Raw genomic sequence first — 20,638 nt, 5'->3', positions numbered from 1 at the left:
GATGTGATAAGATGTGTATGAGATGTGATAGAATGTGTTAAGATGAGTTAGGATGTGTTAAGATGTATATGGGATGTGTTAGGACGAGAATGGATGTAATATGGTTGTATGAATGTGATGTGGATGTATACATGTAGATGTATATGTATGAATGTGAATGTTGATGTGGATGTGGATGTATGGATGTAGATACGGATGTGTATGTATGTATGTAGATGTATATGTATGAATGTGAATGTTGATGTGGATGTGAATGTATGGATGTAGATACGGATGTGGATGTATGTATGTGAATGTGGATGTATGAATGAGGATGCGAAAATGGATGTATACATGTGAATGTGGATGTATGAATATGAATGTGGATGTGTGGATGTGGAAATGGAGGTATGGATGTATGAATGTAGATGTGGATGTATGCATGTAGATGCGTATGTATGAATGTGAAATTGGATGTATGATGTGGACGTACGGACATGGATATGTATGTAGAATAATGAATATGAAGATGTATGTGAGATAATGTAGTCTATATGAGTGAATGGATGAGAACGAGTACACACTGAATGGAATGTGGAATAAGTAATGTGGTCCGAGAGTGGATAATATGGAAAGACAAGAGTTCGATTTAGAAACTGTATTTTGTGACTGTTTGTATGACTGTTTTATGTCATGAATGCTGGGGAAGCATTTTGACCGTCTTGTGGAATTAAGGTCATGAAGACCTAACTGTTAAAGTTGCAACTGCTGACGGAGAGTCAATGGAGGACGTCTCGCGTAGCAAGGTCGATCGAGGTCTTGACCAGCCTCGACTCGATTTAAATGGTGAGCTTCCGGTACGGTGGATGAGGGACCAAGGAAGCGGCCTATGAGTGAAGCGCTAGGTCACCTGCGAAGGATCCTAGAGGGTGCTGACCATACGGTGCTCGGGCTCTGGGTCGCCGAAGATACCCACACGTGCGTCGTGGAAGATATTGGAATAAGGAGTAAGAGTTGTTTTCTGAAACCGGGCATGGATCTGGTTGATTGACCTTGCTGGTCCTCAACAGATGAGTCCATGGCTCTTTTATATGGATCTGTGGGTTGATCTTGCTGATCTTCCACGGAGACTCCATTCTATTATATGAATATATTGCCGGTTACTATGAGCTAGGAACCATGGAAAAGGCCCCTGAGAGAACAGGTGGTGAGCGTTTTGGTTGCCAATGATGCCATAAGTATACCGATGAAAGAATGACTGGAAATAAGGATTCAACCAGAGACTTTGAGGATTGTCATCAGTGACATAATGGTTTTATTAAAGGATTGTTTTAAAGCTAGTTGATGCTAAGAAAAAGGCAATTTCATATTGGGTGTGTAAGTGGTATGACTAGTTTTATGTTTGCATGAACTTCCGGCTAGGGGGCCTTGGAACTCTTTTCCTTGGTACCCGGGACAAAACCTAACCAAATTCCAAATTGGATCCCATCACTACAGTGGTTGGGCGGTTGGCTAACCCATGGGATCGGATGGGGTTAGGCTGGACTGATGGATCCGTAAATCGAGATTTAATTTCTATTATTACGATAGATGAAGTAAATCCCGGATAGAAATTGTTCTATGGATAGGAATCAACGGCTGTGCCTCTTGATGGGGAAAAAAGCGTTGATCCCAATGATCCAAGTGCAAGTTCTTCCTTGATTTGACCAAGTACCGTTAAAGGTGCAGTCAGATCAGTTTGATCAGTAATGATCTTGACTACGTTAGAGTAAAGAGTTATCCTGGTGGAATCGCCCGTGCTTTCCGGGTAAAGGAAGTTTTTTCGGTTTCGGTTTTGGACAAACCGACGGATTAGTCTCTTGTCCGGATATCCGTGGGCGAGGCCCCGAGTGTGGGACCCCTGTCCCGCGCGAGAAGTGCTACTTCCGCTGCTAGTACCCCGAATCCGTTGCTCGGTGGGAACAGGGATCTCACAGTTGGTATCAGAGCATTTGGTTAATAAAGATCAACTGAGAAGACAAATATATCAAAAATTTATTAAGAAACACAAAAAGGTTATAATTGTGTGAGATAATTCATACAATTTGATATTCAAACTGAAATTCGTAATTTGGTAGTTGGGTCTTCAGATGGAAGTACCGCAATTATATAGAATCCTTGACTTTCTTGAGGCCTAGACATGATAGTAGTTACCTTATAATTCCAAGGGCCGTGACTACCCGTATATACCGAGAGTATACTGCAGCTCTTTACTGACAGTATATACGAGTAAATCTAAGACTTGAAATTATAAGCGTTAATGCTATCTAGATGATGATTTCGAATGTGATTGATATGATTTTTAATTCTGTTTGAGAATGGATGAATTGATTTGGATTCTGATTAAAAATTCTGATTGAAAAATGATGATTTTTAAAAATTAGTTGAAATATAATGAAACCACAATGAGGGGGAATGGGACGAGTCCCTGTGATGATATTCATAACTAGAATGATGATAATGAATTCAGCAAATCACTATGAGATTAGTGGGTTGTGCTGTCAGATTGCTGCTGTTAATACTTGATTGGTAGATCAAGTTAAGGGATGTCAAATTGAGGACTTGCTTGACTGAATTTCCGTGGAGGAATGTTCCGAAGGAAACTTTTCGGTCTAATGGACCATTATCATGTTAAAGATATGAATGATATAATTTGAATGAATTGTTATTTAATGATGAGTTCTATATAAGGGATATTTATCCTAGTGTTCTGTTGGGTTGACCAGAATATATGGAACCCCAGAATAAAATTGGATCTTAAGAAAAAGAGCTGTCCTCTACCTTGCGAGATGAGGACATCTCGCACTTTTTAAGTGGGGTAGAATGTAAGATTCCTCCCCAACCTTCGAGGTATACAGGAGTAAGAATCTCCCTTTCTGATCTTATAATTATTCCCTCTCTAAAATAAAAGAAAGTTTCTGTTTAAAAAAGGAAGACCCTTTTCCTAGAATACTTCTCAGGAGTCACGCCTATTTTAAAGATTCAGAACAATGAGTTCAGAAGTGAAAATCGGTGTTTTGGATACCAAGGTTTTGGTTTTCATTCGAGTACGGCCCAAAAGAAGTTCTTTATCTATTGGGGAGTTTAAGAAGTTATCCCCCAGATATTGTGAGCCTTATATCTGAATTCAATGAAAGTAGGTGACTTAGCCTACAAGCTTCTTTTATCTCTTCATCTCAAAATTCTTAATGCCTTCTATAGAAAAATGTGTCAAACCCAAATCATGGAAAGACGGTAAAACTTCAGTGGCAAGTTACCGTTGGCTTCTAAGTTACGCTAGCTCCTTCCTTTATATAAGTCATAACTTTTACTTGTCGCTCACAGTAATCTTACTTCCATCAATCTCCTTTCTTTCTTAATCTCCTTCATGGCTTGGCAACAAGAACTAGTTTTATCCATAATGATTCCTCACCTTCAAGACGCAAGTGAATCTGTGAAAAAGGATTTTATAGAGCAGTATGAGCGCTCACTTTTCCCTCACTTGGGAACTTCTGTAGCGCAAACCAAATGGCAGACCTATCAAAACATAACTAGGGTAACACCCTGGGGTCAGCAGCACTTTCGTAACAATGTCCGCTTGGCCATGGTTATTGAAGCTTTGGGTTTGGGTCCCCGATACTACTGCGTCATGAGATCAAGGCATCCTGGGTTTTCTGAGCGGGTCTTCTTACTGGCGTGTTTTCTTCCTCATGAGAAGATATGCCTTTACCCCGTTTTTGGCTTGCCTCTCAGAGGTCCTTTTGTTAGAACACCTCATACCACTGAGATAGGCGCAGCAATAACCCACAGAATCATTCCAATAGATGAGTTACCTTATACTTGTGCAGCTTGTGAGGACTGCTTTTGTGACCATATGATGGACGGGCTTATGGAGGTGTAAAGAGTTCCTCTATCTTTACTGTATAAGTTCCGAGAATGAATAAAGTTTAAATCTTGTTCGTATTTTGAATCTTGCTCTCTTTAAGACTTATCTTGGTGGTTAATCTTGATTAAATTTTTTTTTCTAAGTCTCATATTCGTGAATCTTGCGAAATTATCACAAGTTGCGAGATGAGGACATCTCGCGTTTTTTAAGTGGGGTAGAATGTAAGATTCCTCCCCCAACCCTTTTTGATGTCTAGTATCTTCCCCTGTAATCAACCCTCTTCAGAAATATAAAGACCCTGTTGCTAACTATTTTAGCCTAGAGAGAGAAAAATTATTCTAGAGAGAGAATATTCAGATTTTGAATATTTTTGGATAGAAAAATATCTCTTATAATTCAGATGAGTTCCCCTGAAACAGAAATTCAAAAAGAATTTTCCAATGTGCAATTGGAATTAATTGGAAATAGGTATAAAGAACCTTAGTCTAAGGGTCTAGATTTTCAGAAATCTTTAGACTATGGTCCAATTAAGGACCAATAGCATCAATCCATGTGTAGGGAGGAGATAAATCCAACTTGTAAAAAGAAAATACCCAAAAATGAGTAAATGCTCACATGAGGTGAAGAGTTGAAAATGTACAAGGATTATTAGTAAAAAACTATGAGCAATATTAAAAATATGACATATGTAAGGAAGGGGAATTCTTTAAAGGAGGTGCATATTTCACATAAGATGAAGAGTTGAAAATGTACAAGGATTATTAGTAAAAAAACTATGAGCAATATTAAAATGATTCCATTATGACACATATGTAAGGAAGAGGAGTTCTTTAAAGGAGGTGCATATTTCACATGCTTGAATGAGTTTTAAACTCATAAAAATTGAGATATTTCATCTCTCCTCTCTCCTCATTTAAGTCTAGTTCCAAAAAGTTAGCTTAACTGACCTAAAAATGGTCAAATATTGACCAAACTGATTTAGAAAATTCTAGAATCAGTTTGTTTGGTTAGGAGCTCAATTTTTCCTATAAATAGAAGCCTCCCCCTTGTTGAAAAATATATAGTGTTTATGCATCGTTACTCTACTCCACCTAAGCCAAGAACTGTGAATTCATTTAATAATTCACTAGTTTTTAGAGCTTCCCTCTTTCTTCAATCCCCATTAGTGGCTCCATCAACATACTTAACCAATTGATTGGTTGGGGGCCTCTACCGTGAACAAAGAATCAAGCAAGTTGTAAGGTAATTAGTGAATATTGATCTTTCTATAATTTCTCAATGTTTCTCTCTTCTCAACCCCTCTCAAGCTTGAGAAGTTTAATTGGTATGGTTTTTTTTAAATGCTATTGAAGTTTGAATAGTAGTGAAGAGTTACATAATGCTATTGAAGTTAATTTTCATTTATGTTTAAATTCTAATGAATTTTATGTAAATTCTCTCTCTCACTCAAGAAATGGTCATACTCATGACCCATTCTCAATCCAAATCAAGCTTTTCATAAAGCTTTTCCTAAACCAAGATTAAGCTATGCTTGAGGCCAAATTAATGGCTTTTTTCTATGCTTTTAGTTTATGTATATTAATGATTCAATCCATTATGGATTAATAATCTAATTAGAGATTATTTTAATTATTTCTTTAATGATAAGCATTATCCCTTAGAAAAATTGAGATTTATCAGTCATAGCAGCGGAGCTATGGCAAAATTTTTATAAAAATTATGCATAAAATAATTTCATTCAAAGCATAAAAAGAGGACTTCCTACCATATTCTAGGAATTATCATCCTAGATTAATTGAAGGAATTTCATTATAATCATGGAGACATTGAATTTTAATATCATGCATAAAGGATAAATTTTTATATCAAAAGTGTTATTTTTATCAATTTTTATTTTCATGCATAGAAGTATGCATAAAGGATAATTTTTTATATCAAAAGTGTTATTTTTACCATTTTTATTTCATGCATAAAAGTATGCATAATGGTTAAATTTTTATATCAAAAGTGTTATTTTTATCATTTTTATTTTCATGCATAGAAGTATGCATAAAGGAAATTTTTTTTTATATCAAAAGTGTTACTTTTATCATTTTTAATTTTCATGCATAGAAGTATGCATAAAGGAAAAAAAAAATTTATATCAAAAGTGTTACTTTTATCATTTTTAATTTTCATGCATAGAAGTATGCATAAAGGAAATTTTTTTTATATCAAAAGTGTTACTTTTATCATTTTTAATTTTCATGCATAGAAGTATGCATAAAGGAAAATTTTTATATCAAAAGTGTTACTTTTATCATTTTTAATTTTCATGCATAGAAGTATGCATAAAGGAAATTTTTTTTTATATCAAAAGTGTTACTTTTATCATTTTTAATTTTCATGCATAGAAGTATGCATAAAGGAAAATTTTTATATCAAAAGTGTTACTTTTATCATTTTTAATTTTCATGCATAAAAGTATGCATAAAAGAAAATTTTTATATCAAAAGTGTTACTTTTATCATTTTTAATTTTCATGCATAAAAGTATGCATAAAAGAAAATTTTTATATCAAAAGTGTTACTTTTATCATTTTTAATTTTCATGCATAGAAGTATGCATAAAGGAAAATTTTTATATCAAAAGTGTTACTTTTATCATTTTTAATTTTCATGCATAGAAGTATGCATAAAGGAAAAATTTTTATATCAAAAGTGTTACTTTTATCATATTGGATTTCATGCATATAGGTATGCATAAAAGATATTCTTTTTATACTAAAAGTGTGATTTTCCTCATAAATGGATTTTATGCTTAACTTAGATGCATAAGAGAAATTCTTTTATTCTAAAAGTATAATTCCCTACCAAATTGAAATTATGCATAAGAAGATGCATAAAAGATTGATTTTAATTTCGAAAGTGTTAGTCTCCTTAAATGGAATTTATGTATAAATAAATGTGTAGAGAAATCTTATATCAAATATAAGAATTCTCTTTTTTTTAAAAAAAGATATGAAATGTGATAAGATGTGATAAGAGGTGTATGAGATGTGATAAGAATTGATAAGATGCGTATGGAAAGTGATAGGATGTGATAAGAGGTGTATGAGATGTGATAAGAATTGATAAGATGCGTATGGAAAGTGATAGGATGTGATAAGAGGTGCATGAGATGTGATAAGAATTGATAAGATGCGTATGGAAAGTGATAGGATGTGATAAGAGGTGTATGAGATGTAAAAAGATGTGATAAGATGTGTATGAGATGTGATAAGATTTGATAAGATGCGTATGGAAAGTGATAGGATGTGATAAGAGGTGTATGAGATGTAAAAAGATGTGATAAGATGTGTATGAGATGTGATAGAATGTGTTAAGATGAGTTAGGATGTGTTAAGATGTATATGGGATGTGTTAGGACGAGAATGGATGTAATATGGTTGTATGAATGTGATGTGGATGTATACATGTAGATGTATATGTATGAATGTGAATGTTGATGTGGATGTGGATGTATGGATGTAGATACGGATGTGTATGTATGTATGTAGATGTATATGTATGAATGTGAATGTTGATGTGGATGTGAATGTATGGATGTAGATACGGATGTGGATGTATGTATGTGAATGTGGATGTATGAATGAGGATGCGAAAATGGATGTATACATGTGAATGTGGATGTATGAATATGAATGTGGATGTGTGGATGTGGAAATGGAGGTATGGATGTATGAATGTAGATGTGGATGTATGCATGTAGATGCGTATGTATGAATGTGAAATTGGATGTATGATGTGGACGTACGGACATGGATATGTATGTAGAATAATGAATATGAAGATGTATGTGAGATAATGTAGTCTATATGAGTGAATGGATGAGAACGAGTACACACTGAATGGAATGTGGAATAAGTAATGTGGTCCGAGAGTGGATAATATGGAAAGACAAGAGTTCGATTTAGAAACTGTATTTTGTGACTGTTTGTATGACTGTTTTATGTCATGAATGCTGGGGAAGCATTTTGACCGTCTTGTGGAATTAAGGTCATGAAGACCTAACTGTTAAAGTTGCAACTGCTGACGGAGAGTCAATGGAGGACGTCTCGCGTAGCAAGGTCGATCGAGGTCTTGACCAGCCTCGACTCGATTTAAATGGTGAGCTTCCGGTACGGTGGATGAGGGACCAAGGAAGCGGCCTATGAGTGAAGCGCTAGGTCACCTGCGAAGGATCCTAGAGGGTGCTGACCATACGGTGCTCGGGCTCTGGGTCGCCGAAGATACCCACACGTGCGTCGTGGAAGATATTGGAATAAGGAGTAAGAGTTGTTTTCTGAAACCGGGCATGGATCTGGTTGATTGACCTTGCTGGTCCTCAACAGATGAGTCCATGGCTCTTTTATATGGATCTGTGGGTTGATCTTGCTGATCTTCCACGGAGACTCCATTCTATTATATGAATATATTGCCGGTTACTATGAGCTAGGAACCATGGAAAAGGCCCCTGAGAGAACAGGTGGTGAGCGTTTTGGTTGCCAATGATGCCATAAGTATACCGATGAAAGAATGACTGGAAATAAGGATTCAACCAGAGACTTTGAGGATTGTCATCAGTGACATAATGGTTTTATTAAAGGATTGTTTTAAAGCTAGTTGATGCTAAGAAAAAGGCAATTTCATATTGGGTGTGTAAGTGGTATGACTAGTTTTATGTTTGCATGAACTTCCGGCTAGGGGGCCTTGGAACTCTTTTCCTTGGTACCCGGGACAAAACCTAACCAAATTCCAAATTGGATCCCATCACTACAGTGGTTGGGCGGTTGGCTAACCCATGGGATCGGATGGGGTTAGGCTGGACTGATGGATCCGTAAATCGAGATTTAATTTCTATTATTACGATAGATGAAGTAAATCCCGGATAGAAATTGTTCTATGGATAGGAATCAACGGCTGTGCCTCTTGATGGGGAAAAAAGCGTTGATCCCAATGATCCAAGTGCAAGTTCTTCCTTGATTTGACCAAGTACCGTTAAAGGTGCAGTCAGATCAGTTTGATCAGTAATGATCTTGACTACGTTAGAGTAAAGAGTTATCCTGGTGGAATCGCCCGTGCTTTCCGGGTAAAGGAAGTTTTTCCGGTTTCGGTTTTGGACAAACCGACGGATTAGTCTCTTGTCCGGATATCCGTGGGCGAGGCCCCGAGTGTGGGACCCCTGTCCCGCGCGAGAAGTGCTACTTCCGCTGCTAGTACCCCGAATCCGTTGCTCGGTGGGAACAGGGATCTCACAGTTGGTATCAGAGCATTTGGTTAATAAAGATCAACTGAGAAGACAAATATATCAAAAATTTATTAAGAAACACAAAAAGGTTATAATTGTGTGAGATAATTCATACAATTTGATATTCAAACTGAAATTCGTAATTTGGTAGTTGGGTCTTCAGATGGAAGTACCGCAATTATATAGAATCCTTGACTTTCTTGAGGCCTAGACATGATAGTAGTTACCTTATAATTCCAAGGGCCGTGACTACCCGTATATACCGAGAGTATACTGCAGCTCTTTACTGACAGTATATACGAGTAAATCTAAGACTTGAAATTATAAGCGTTAATGCTATCTAGATGATGATTTCGAATGTGATTGATATGATTTTTAATTCTGTTTGAGAATGGATGAATTGATTTGGATTCTGATTAAAAATTCTGATTGAAAAATGATGATTTTTAAAAATTAGTTGAAATATAATGAAACCACAATGAGGGGGAATGGGACGAGTCCCTGTGATGATATTCATAACTAGAATGATGATAATGAATTCAGCAAATCACTATGAGATTAGTGGGTTGTGCTGTCAGATTGCTGCTGTTAATACTTGATTGGTAGATCAAGTTAAGGGATGTCAAATTGAGGACTTGCTTGACTGAATTTCCGTGGAGGAATGTTCCGAAGGAAACTTTTCGGTCTAATGGACCATTATCATGTTAAAGATATGAATGATATAATTTGAATGAATTGTTATTTAATGATGAGTTCTATATAAGGGATATTTATCCTAGTGTTCTGTTGGGTTGACCAGAATATATGGAACCCCAGAATAAAATTGGATCTTAAGAAAAAGAGCTGTCCTCTACCTTGCGAGATGAGGACATCTCGCACTTTTTAAGTGGGGTAGAATGTAAGATTCCTCCCCAACCTTCGAGGTATACAGGAGTAAGAATCTCCCTTTCTGATCTTATAATTATTCCCTCTCTAAAATAAAAGAAAGTTTCTGTTTAAAAAAGGAAGACCCTTTTCCTAGAATACTTCTCAGGAGTCACGCCTATTTTAAAGATTCAGAACAATGAGTTCAGAAGTGAAAATCGGTGTTTTGGATACCAAGGTTTTGGTTTTCATTCGAGTACGGCCCAAAAGAAGTTCTTTATCTATTGGGGAGTTTAAGAAGTTATCCCCCAGATATTGTGAGCCTTATATCTGAATTCAATGAAAGTAGGTGACTTAGCCTACAAGCTTCTTTTATCTCTTCATCTCAAAATTCTTAATGCCTTCTATAGAAAAATGTGTCAAACCCAAATCATGGAAAGACGGTAAAACTTCAGTGGCAAGTTACCGTTGGCTTCTAAGTTACGCTAGCTCCTTCCTTTATATAAGTCATAACTTTTACTTGTCGCTCACAGTAATCTTACTTCCATCAATCTCCTTTCTTTCTTAATCTCCTTCATGGCTTGGCAACAAGAACTAGTTTTATCCATAATGATTCCTCACCTTCAAGACGCAAGTGAATCTGTGAAAAAGGATTTTATAGAGCAGTATGAGCGCTCACTTTTCCCTCACTTGGGAACTTCTGTAGCGCAAACCAAATGGCAGACCTATCAAAACATAACTAGGGTAACACCCTGGGGTCAGCAGCACTTTCGTAACAATGTCCGCTTGGCCATGGTTATTGAAGCTTTGGGTTTGGGTCCCCGATACTACTGCGTCATGAGATCAAGGCATCCTGGGTTTTCTGAGCGGGTCTTCTTACTGGCGTGTTTTCTTCCTCATGAGAAGATATGCCTTTACCCCGTTTTTGGCTTGCCTCTCAGAGGTCCTTTTGTTAGAACACCTCATACCACTGAGATAGGCGCAGCAATAACCCACAGAATCATTCCAATAGATGAGTTACCTTATACTTGTGCAGCTTGTGAGGACTGCTTTTGTGACCATATGATGGACGGGCTTATGGAGGTGTAAAGAGTTCCTCTATCTTTACTGTATAAGTTCCGAGAATGAATAAAGTTTAAATCTTGTTCGTATTTTGAATCTTGCTCTCTTTAAGACTTATCTTGGTGGTTAATCTTGATTAAATTTTTTTTTCTAAGTCTCATATTCGTGAATCTTGCGAAATTATCACAAGTTGCGAGATGAGGACATCTCGCGTTTTTTAAGTGGGGTAGAATGTAAGATTCCTCCCCCAACCCTTTTTGATGTCTAGTATCTTCCCCTGTAATCAACCCTCTTCAGAAATATAAAGACCCTGTTGCTAACTATTTTAGCCTAGAGAGAGAAAAATTATTCTAGAGAGAGAATATTCAGATTTTGAATATTTTTGGATAGAAAAATATCTCTTATAATTCAGATGAGTTCCCCTGAAACAGAAATTCAAAAAGAATTTTCCAATGTGCAATTGGAATTAATTGGAAATAGGTATAAAGAACCTTAGTCTAAGGGTCTAGATTTTCAGAAATCTTTAGACTATGGTCCAATTAAGGACCAATAGCATCAATCCATGTGTAGGGAGGAGATAAATCCAACTTGTAAAAAGAAAATACCCAAAAATGAGTAAATGCTCACATGAGGTGAAGAGTTGAAAATGTACAAGGATTATTAGTAAAAAACTATGAGCAATATTAAAAATATGACATATGTAAGGAAGGGGAATTCTTTAAAGGAGGTGCATATTTCACATAAGATGAAGAGTTGAAAATGTACAAGGATTATTAGTAAAAAAACTATGAGCAATATTAAAATGATTCCATTATGACACATATGTAAGGAAGAGGAGTTCTTTAAAGGAGGTGCATATTTCACATGCTTGAATGAGTTTTAAACTCATAAAAATTGAGATATTTCATCTCTCCTCTCTCCTCATTTAAGTCTAGTTCCAAAAAGTTAGCTTAACTGACCTAAAAATGGTCAAATATTGACCAAACTGATTTAGAAAATTCTAGAATCAGTTTGTTTGGTTAGGAGCTCAATTTTTCCTATAAATAGAAGCCTCCCCCTTGTTGAAAAATATATAGTGTTTATGCATCGTTACTCTACTCCACCTAAGCCAAGAACTGTGAATTCATTTAATAATTCACTAGTTTTTAGAGCTTCCCTCTTTCTTCAATCCCCATTAGTGGCTCCATCAACATACTTAACCAATTGATTGGTTGGGGGCCTCTACCGTGAACAAAGAATCAAGCAAGTTGTAAGGTAATTAGTGAATATTGATCTTTCTATAATTTCTCAATGTTTCTCTCTTCTCAACCCCTCTCAAGCTTGAGAAGTTTAATTGGTATGGTTTTTTTTAAATGCTATTGAAGTTTGAATAGTAGTGAAGAGTTACATAATGCTATTGAAGTTAATTTTCATTTATGTTTAAATTCTAATGAATTTTATGTAAATTCTCTCTCTCACTCAAGAAATGGTCATACTCATGACCCATTCTCAATCCAAATCAAGCTTTTCATAAAGCTTTTCCTAAACCAAGATTAAGCTATGCTTGAGGCCAAATTAATGGCTTTTTTCTATGCTTTTAGTTTATGTATATTAATGATTCAATCCATTATGGATTAATAATCTAATTAGAGATTATTTTAATTATTTCTTTAATGATAAGCATTATCCCTTAGAAAAATTGAGATTTATCAGTCATAGCAGCGGAGCTATGGCAAAATTTTTATAAAAATTATGCATAAAATAATTTCATTCAAAGCATAAAAAGAGGACTTCCTACCATATTCTAGGAATTATCATCCTAGATTAATTGAAGGAATTTCATTATAATCATGGAGACATTGAATTTTAATATCATGCATAAAGGATAAATTTTTATATCAAAAGTGTTATTTTTATCAATTTTTATTTTCATGCATAGAAGTATGCATAAAGGATAATTTTTTATATCAAAAGTGTTATTTTTACCATTTTTATTTCATGCATAAAAGTATGCATAATGGTTAAATTTTTATATCAAAAGTGTTATTTTTATCATTTTTATTTTCATGCATAGAAGTATGCATAAAGGAAATTTTTTTTTATATCAAAAGTGTTACTTTTATCATTTTTAATTTTCATGCATAGAAGTATGCATAAAGGAAAAAAAAAATTTATATCAAAAGTGTTACTTTTATCATTTTTAATTTTCATGCATAGAAGTATGCATAAAGGAAATTTTTTTTATATCAAAAGTGTTACTTTTATCATTTTTAATTTTCATGCATAGAAGTATGCATAAAGGAAAATTTTTATATCAAAAGTGTTACTTTTATCATTTTTAATTTTCATGCATAGAAGTATGCATAAAGGAAATTTTTTTTTATATCAAAAGTGTTACTTTTATCATTTTTAATTTTCATGCATAGAAGTATGCATAAAGGAAAATTTTTATATCAAAAGTGTTACTTTTATCATTTTTAATTTTCATGCATAAAAGTATGCATAAAAGAAAATTTTTATATCAAAAGTGTTACTTTTATCATTTTTAATTTTCATGCATAAAAGTATGCATAAAAGAAAATTTTTATATCAAAGCGCCAACCATCCACGTTGGTGGGGACGTCCTGCTGAATAATAAGGCACACGATTCTTGGCATCGTGAAGACACACACACACACACACAAGCGCACACTCTGGTCGGGACGAGCATGCCTCCTCTTAAGCCCCGCCTGCACCGGCATTTCTCAGCTTCTTCTGCATTTCGCAGTTCCAGGTAGGGGTCTTCTTCTCCACTGCAGTTGTCGTCATGCAAGGCTTTGCCCCTGCGATCTGACGAGACCTCTTCGTTCTTCTCTTTGTGTTTGCGAATGAAGATGACTCCTTGGTAGCTTTGCACAATGGGGATTTCTCTCAAGGCCCGCCTCTCAACGACACCATGCAGGAGGTGGAGGTGGAGATGCTGCCGGGATGGCAAATACGCGGCACCGTGCAATACATCCAGGCGGGCGGCAACATCTCTCTTCCAGACAACGGGCGGGCAGTCCAGCTAGGCAGAAACGGGCGCATCAGCCAAGCCTTCGCCGCTCAGCCAGGCGCCGCCTACTCCCTTACTTTCACGCTCGCGTCCGCCGGACAGAGTTGTTCCTCCATTGACCTCCTCAGTGTGGCCGACCCCGCCTCCGCCTCCGCTTCCTCCTTCATGCTCCACCAGGAATACAGCAACGTCACCTGGGAGACCCACGCTTGGGGCTTCATCCCAGTCTCTAGCCAGACAAACCTCACCCTCAGCAACCAGCTCAGCCAAGAATTGGCACCGCAGCAGCAAGACCCCAACATCACCTGTGGCCCTGTCGTCGAAACAGTCTTCTTGAAGAAACTTACCACAACAACAGTCAGCTCCTCCGGTATGTGTTTTCATCAAGCATTACTACATTTCCTGGAAGTACGCTTTTGCATGAGCATGCATCGATCCCCCGAATCGGATCACCGGGGGAAGCCCGCAGCTTAGGCAAGCTTACATGTAATCTTTGGCATATAGTAATTTTCAGCTTCCTGCTGCCATCATGCCTTACTTTGTACAAGTGCTCAATGCTTTCATGCACATCTTTTGTGGGTCTTGCATTCTCTTTCTCTCAAAGTGGCTCTTTGGTTGGTTGTACCCGCAATGAGGAGTTAGTGTGATGCTGCAGAAAACTTGCTGATGAATGGAGGCTTCGAGGAGGGACCTTACTTGCTTCCCAACTCTTCCTATGGGGTGCTACTGCAGGGCATCACAAACATGAGCACCTCACCACTTCCTGGGTGGGTGGTTGGGTTGTCGACGGTGAGGTACATTGATTCCGGCCACTACTTTGTTCCAGAGGGCGCTGCAGCGGTTGAGCTGGTAGGAGGGCCTAGTGCCAGCCTGCAGCAGGTGGTGAGCTCTTCCAATGGGGCAGAGTATGCATTGAGCTTTGCGATGGGGGATGGCAAGGATCTTTGCCAGGGAAACATGAGTGTGCAAGTCACAGCAGGGGATGGCACAACCAATTTCACCCACAACTCAATGGGCTCAGGGAGCTACGAGAACTACACTATGAAGTTCAGGGCAGTCTCTGACACAACCAACATCTCCTTTGTGAACCTCCTGCGCAATGAGGAGACGGACTTCCTCTTTTGTGGCCCTGACATTGACAATGTGGTGCTTGCTCTTGCTTCTTCTTCTTCTTCTTCTTTTTCTAGGAGCCCATACCACCTCTCTGTCAATAGTGCCTTCCTCCTCTTGATCTTCAGTCTTGCTGCAAATGTTTTTGTGGCCTCCATATTGTGAGGAAAGCCATTTGACATAATTCAATATACGCACGCACATCCTCTTCTTCAAGTTACCAATCGGCGAAGATGTAATTGAATGCCAAATCCGATGTTACTTTTAGATACTGTCTTAACCCACCTGTAAATTTTAATTCTTTTTTTTTTTCCCGTTTCGAGCACGCGGCCAAGGGAATTCAAACCCGGGCTGTTGGTTTGGATAGAAGGAATCCGTAGTAACCAAGTAACCAAGATGCCACTTTTTGCGGCCAATGGGATTCAAACCCTGGGCTGTTTCTTTTCAGGTTTGGATAGAATGAATCCATAGTAACCAAGATGCCTCTTTTGCCTTTAGCAGAAAAGGGCTAAATAACTATATGCAGAGTCTGGTGTGCATATTGAGACTTTTTTTCTGGTGTGCAATAATTAGCTGCATGAATGCAGCTAATCAATGGAAGTCTAAGGTTGAAAGGTTGAAAACGAAGATTGATTAATTTAAATTAAATTTTGAGATTTTAATTACGCAAATACAAAGAGGAATAAAATTGTGACACGTGAAGGCTTAAGGCACACGAGGGGAGCGACGATGATTGCGACTAGTGATTAGGGTTTCCCTTAGGTTAGGGTTTCGTCCAACGAATCTAGTTAGTCACCTTCCTTCTCCTTCCTATTTGGCCTTCTTATTAGAACTTTGGAAGGAATGAATCCGTACTACGAGCACATCTCTTTGCAGCCAAGGGGGTTCAAACCCGGGCTGTTTCTTTCCCGGTTTGGATAGAACGAATCCATAGTAACCAAGATGTCACTCTTTGCGGCCAATGCGTTTCAAACCCGAGCTGTTTCTTTTCCAGTTTGGATAGAACGAATTCGTTAGAACGAATCTGTAGTAACACACATCTCTTTGCAACCAATGGGATTCAAACCCGGGCTGTTTCTTTCCCGGTTTGGATACGAATCCATAGTAACCAAGTAACCAAGATGCCACTCTTTGCGGCCAATGGGATTCAAACCCACGCTGTTTCTTTTCCTGTTTGGATAGAACGAATCCGTAGGTAACCAAGCTGATGCCTCTTTTGCCTTTAGCAGAAGAGGGATGAATGACTATATGCACATCTCCTTTGCGGGCTGGTGGGCAAATTCGAACTCGCGTTATTTCTTTTCCTGTTTGGATAGAATGAATCCGTAGTAACCAAGATGCCTCTTTTGCCTTTGGTAAAATAAGTATGAATGGCTACGTGCACATCTATTTGCAGCCAGTGGGAAAATTTGAACCCATTTTTTCTTTCTCTGTTTGGATAGAAGTGTAAATTTTATGTGCATACAATAAGTGATTTTTTACTTATTTCACTTGTTTGGATGAGTAGGTACTTGTATGCGATTCAGCTTACAAAAGATGGAGGCTTGTCAAAGGTGATTACACTACAACATAATCAGGGCGCCTAGCAAACGAAAATAGCAGTGCTTTTGTAACTACAAGGATAAGGAGTTGTCGAGCCTATTTCGCTCTACTAGACACATTGCTATTTTCACTGCAATGGGATCGATGCTCAGTAGAGCGAGATTAATTTCATTGCTATGCGCAACAAAACACTGTTGTTTTCATTTCGTTGCACAGCAATGATATTTCCTTGCTCAACAACGAAATTTCATTGCTATTTTTGCTGATGAGCAATGACCGCATTAATATTGCGTACCCAGTCTATTCATCTCTTTTTTTATACATACAGAAACTTGAAAAGAAATTCAAATTGGAAAGAATGCAAGTGAACATATATATATTTTATATTACTCGAATGGTAAGGCCTTTGGTCATATACAAAAAAAAGCAATGAAGGTATGGTTGATCAGAATCTTCATTGGTTCCTCCGGCTCCTCGTCATCTTCATCTTCATGTTCACTTGCTTAACCCACTTCACATTCATAGTTCGGATCTTCCTCTTTATCCTACATACATGCAAACAAGACTAAGGTAACTATAAAAGAATAAAAGACAACATATAGATAAGAGAAGGGCTCATGCGCTACTTACCTTGTCAGCTTGAGTCCCTAAAATGGACTTGACACCTTGTGTATACATCAAAGCCCACAATTGCAGACGGGGAGCTCTATACCCATAATCGTACTCTTCTTTTGTTAGGCCATGCCCAACAACATTCCTCTATAAAAAAATAATTAAAAAAGATACAATTAGCTAAAGGAAACAATATAGTTTAAAACTATATTAGATTAAGTAAAGAAAAATAGTAAAATTGATACTTTCAAAACGAGCAATAAGCTAAAGGAAACAATATAGTTTAAAACTATATTAGATTAAGTAAAGAAAAATAGTAAAATTGATACTTTCAAAGCGAACAATAAAGGAGGTTTTTCCTCCTGATCCAAAGTGTGATGCTCCTCGCTTACATAGTTGTGAAGAAGCACTTGCCCCACCACTTGTTGAAAAGCACCTAGATGCTTTCTCACAAATCTCCACACATGTCTCCACACTCATCTTGCGAGCAAACACTCGGCTTCTCCATGTTGTTCTTGGCCGCTCTCTTAATGTTTGCTTGCAAGAGATCGAAATCTTTATCCTCTTCTTCATCCAATCGTTCGAGAAGGCGAGGCCCGGATCTGGAATAGCAAACTTAGTCTTGAGCACCTCAATAACATATTGTTTTGATATCTCATCTTGTGCTTTTTGCTTCTTAAAGGAGTTTGTGAACTCCAAGTTAGCAAGTACATGCATCCAATTGATGACTTGCTTTTCTCTAGCATCCATCATGAGGGCTAACTTCGTGCTACATTTTCCAAAGAAAAAACACCTTGCTCCCCCCTCGTTACTATGTCTACTAGACCCACCACACTCCCTACAACATCGTGGTGCATATGTATGTGAGGGAGCGAGGGTAGGTAGTGGGTTGTCCCCATGAAGATGACTGGGCATATGGATTAGATTACCTATATGGAATGGATTGGCTCGATGGTATGTTGGCCTGCATATAAGAATGCATAAATTGACTTACAGAATGCATAAAGGATAAACTTTGTGTATGTAAAAAGGGATATTAAAACATATTTGTGTCTATGAAAATTGGACCATGCCTGCTACCCATAACATTGGTTAATGATATAGAGGAGATTAGCGACATCTAGGTCCTGAGATGGGTCGATTGACATTGCCTATATATATAACCCAAACCAAATACATGCATAAGAATCAATTGCTTGAAGCATAATGGTGAAAAGTGTGATTGCCTCTTTTTGTACACCAGCGATTGAAGGGTTCCTTTATATATAAAGACTAAAAAGGATGGAGAGGTACAATTATATGGCCTCAAGACACATGATTGGCACAAGATATTATAGGTATTCAAATATTCTTTTATTCATTTTCTCTTTATGGCACATAATTTGTAGGCTCATATACTAACTTTCGTTTTCTTCTACACATAATTTAGTCTTCCAATAGCTATAGTTGTTTGTGGAGACAAGATGGTGAGAGAGTCTATTTACAAAATGGGAAGCTTGGTGAGGTATGAATCTTCTCTTGAATTCACTATCTAGGTTATATTCAATATTAAGTATTCCCATGCAATCACAGGTTATGTATAATAAATAGTACACATGATTACTATGTATGTAGGTACATATCCTTAAAAGAGATAGATCCTACATCTATTGATATGGCTCATCTCAATGCTATTTGTGGTAGTGTGTATGATCGAGGAAAACTTTCCTAGATTAATTCTCTTGTGGTGCATTTGGTATGAAGTGGCACTTTCTAGTGTTGTTCATGTTCGATGGATGTTTTTTCTTGAAAGGTTCATGAAAACCTTAAAGGACTTTGTGAGACAAAGAGCAAGGCCAGAAGCAAGCATGGCAGAGGGATGGTTGATGCAAGAGTCTCTATGTATATCTCAAAACATCTCTCAACAAACAGATCCTTCCATACCACGATTGTGGAGCAACGAGGAGGATGACCAACTAATCACTAATGTGCCACAAGGAAAAGGAAGGCAACGAAGATTAAATGAAGCATTACGCTAAAAGATGAATACATTCTAAATTCTAAAGAGTTCTATCATGGAGAAGTGGATTGGGAGATACAAGGATACAATCATTAGACAAAAGGATGAGAGAAGAGCTTTTAGAAGAGAAAACCCCCTTTAACTAGCATTTGAAGAACACCACTCACTAATCTATAATACCTTATTTGGGAGCTACCACGCGGTGTCTCCTAGTTGTCCCACATGTAAGCTCCTCCTTTCTTCTCTTATTCTATACTATACTAGTACTTGACCTTGCACAATGCTCTCTTGGTATTATACTATTGCCATGTGGTACATGGGTAGAGAAGAGCTCTCAGAGTTTCCACATGGTAGATATGAGATTAGTTTTCTGCATTGCTGCTCAAGCGGTTGTGCCATCTTCATAAGAGAAAGCATGTGGCAGGAGGGAGCATGCAAGTCATGGACCAGTGGATTTTAAAAAAAACTTAGCAATCACCTTGAAATAATATTTCAATTCCCGTATGTACTAACTTATGAGCTTATATTTGAATAGTAGTGATTATATGTGTGAATACACTCATATTGTGAGATGTGTATATTTTATGGACATGAACACTAATATATATATGTATGTGTACATGTGTGTGGGTTTACACATCTCTCTCTCTCCCTCTCTCTCTCTCTCTCTCTCTCTCTCTCACACACACACACACACATGCACACACACACACACACACACATAAAACACACACGTATGTACCCACACGTGTACCCTTTCTCTCACACACACACACTCTCTTGTGCTTTTGCAGGTATAGACCCTTACACTCAGACAATGTGTGTATGTGTGTGTTTTTTATGTGTATATACACACGTGGATATGTATGTGTGTATACATGTGCATGTGCATGCCAACTTTGTGACTATGTGCATGCATGTGAGTGTGTGTGCCTTTATGTGTCGATGGTGTGTGCACACGTGTCTATGTGAGTACACCATCAAGTAGTAAAGCCATAATGAAGTCGGTGCATGCTACTCTCATGCTCAAACTCTGTGTGTGTTGACTATGTGTGTCAACTCTATATACACATGCATGCGATTGTGTGTGTCACCCCATGTGTGGGAGTTTGTGTGTGCATGTTCTAATGTGTATGCATGTGAATATCTGTATGTGTGTGTGCGCAAGAGAGTGTGGGTGTGCACCTATGTGCTTGTATGTGTGGATGATGCAGGAGTGTATACATGTGCATGTGTATGTGTGTGTGTGTTTACATATGTACGTAAGTGTGTATGTACAAACACA

General features: G+C 37.5%; 1 protein-coding gene across 1 annotated transcript; it reads left to right on the top strand.

Annotated features, from left to right (window-relative positions):
- The first annotated feature begins 13,745 nt into the window (after positions 1–13,745).
- Positions 13,746–17,135, top strand: LOC147615027 (protein BIIDXI-like). Its single transcript, XM_086779839.1, has 3 exons — positions 13,746–13,829; positions 13,930–14,460; positions 14,746–17,135. The coding sequence occupies exons 2-3, from the start codon at positions 13,992–13,994 to the stop codon at positions 15,363–15,365; spliced, it is 1,089 nt and encodes a 362-aa protein (XP_086635965.1). The 5' UTR covers positions 13,746–13,829; positions 13,930–13,991; the 3' UTR covers positions 15,366–17,135.
- Positions 17,136–20,638: the final 3,503 nt, after the last annotated feature.

This window comes from Cibotium barometz, chromosome 41 (assembly GCF_041138505.1).
Source record: "Cibotium barometz isolate CiBa-2024 chromosome 41, ASM4113850v1, whole genome shotgun sequence".
Taxonomy (NCBI): domain Eukaryota; kingdom Viridiplantae; phylum Streptophyta; class Polypodiopsida; order Cyatheales; family Cibotiaceae; genus Cibotium; species Cibotium barometz.
Note: the sequence above shows the minus strand (reverse complement) of the source record. Positions and strands in the feature narration are given on the sequence as shown.

What these genes read in the sequence shown, in the direction of transcription:
- LOC147615027 (XM_086779839.1), top strand. Translation starts at nt 13,992, where the DNA reads ATGCAGGAGGTGGAGGTGGAGATGCTGCCGGGATGGCAAATACGCGGC. An exon ending in AACAACAGTCAGCTCCTCCG is followed by an intron (nt 14,461 to 14,745) that starts GTATGTGTTTTC and finishes GTGATGCTGCAG; the next exon opens with AAAACTTGCTGATGAATGGA.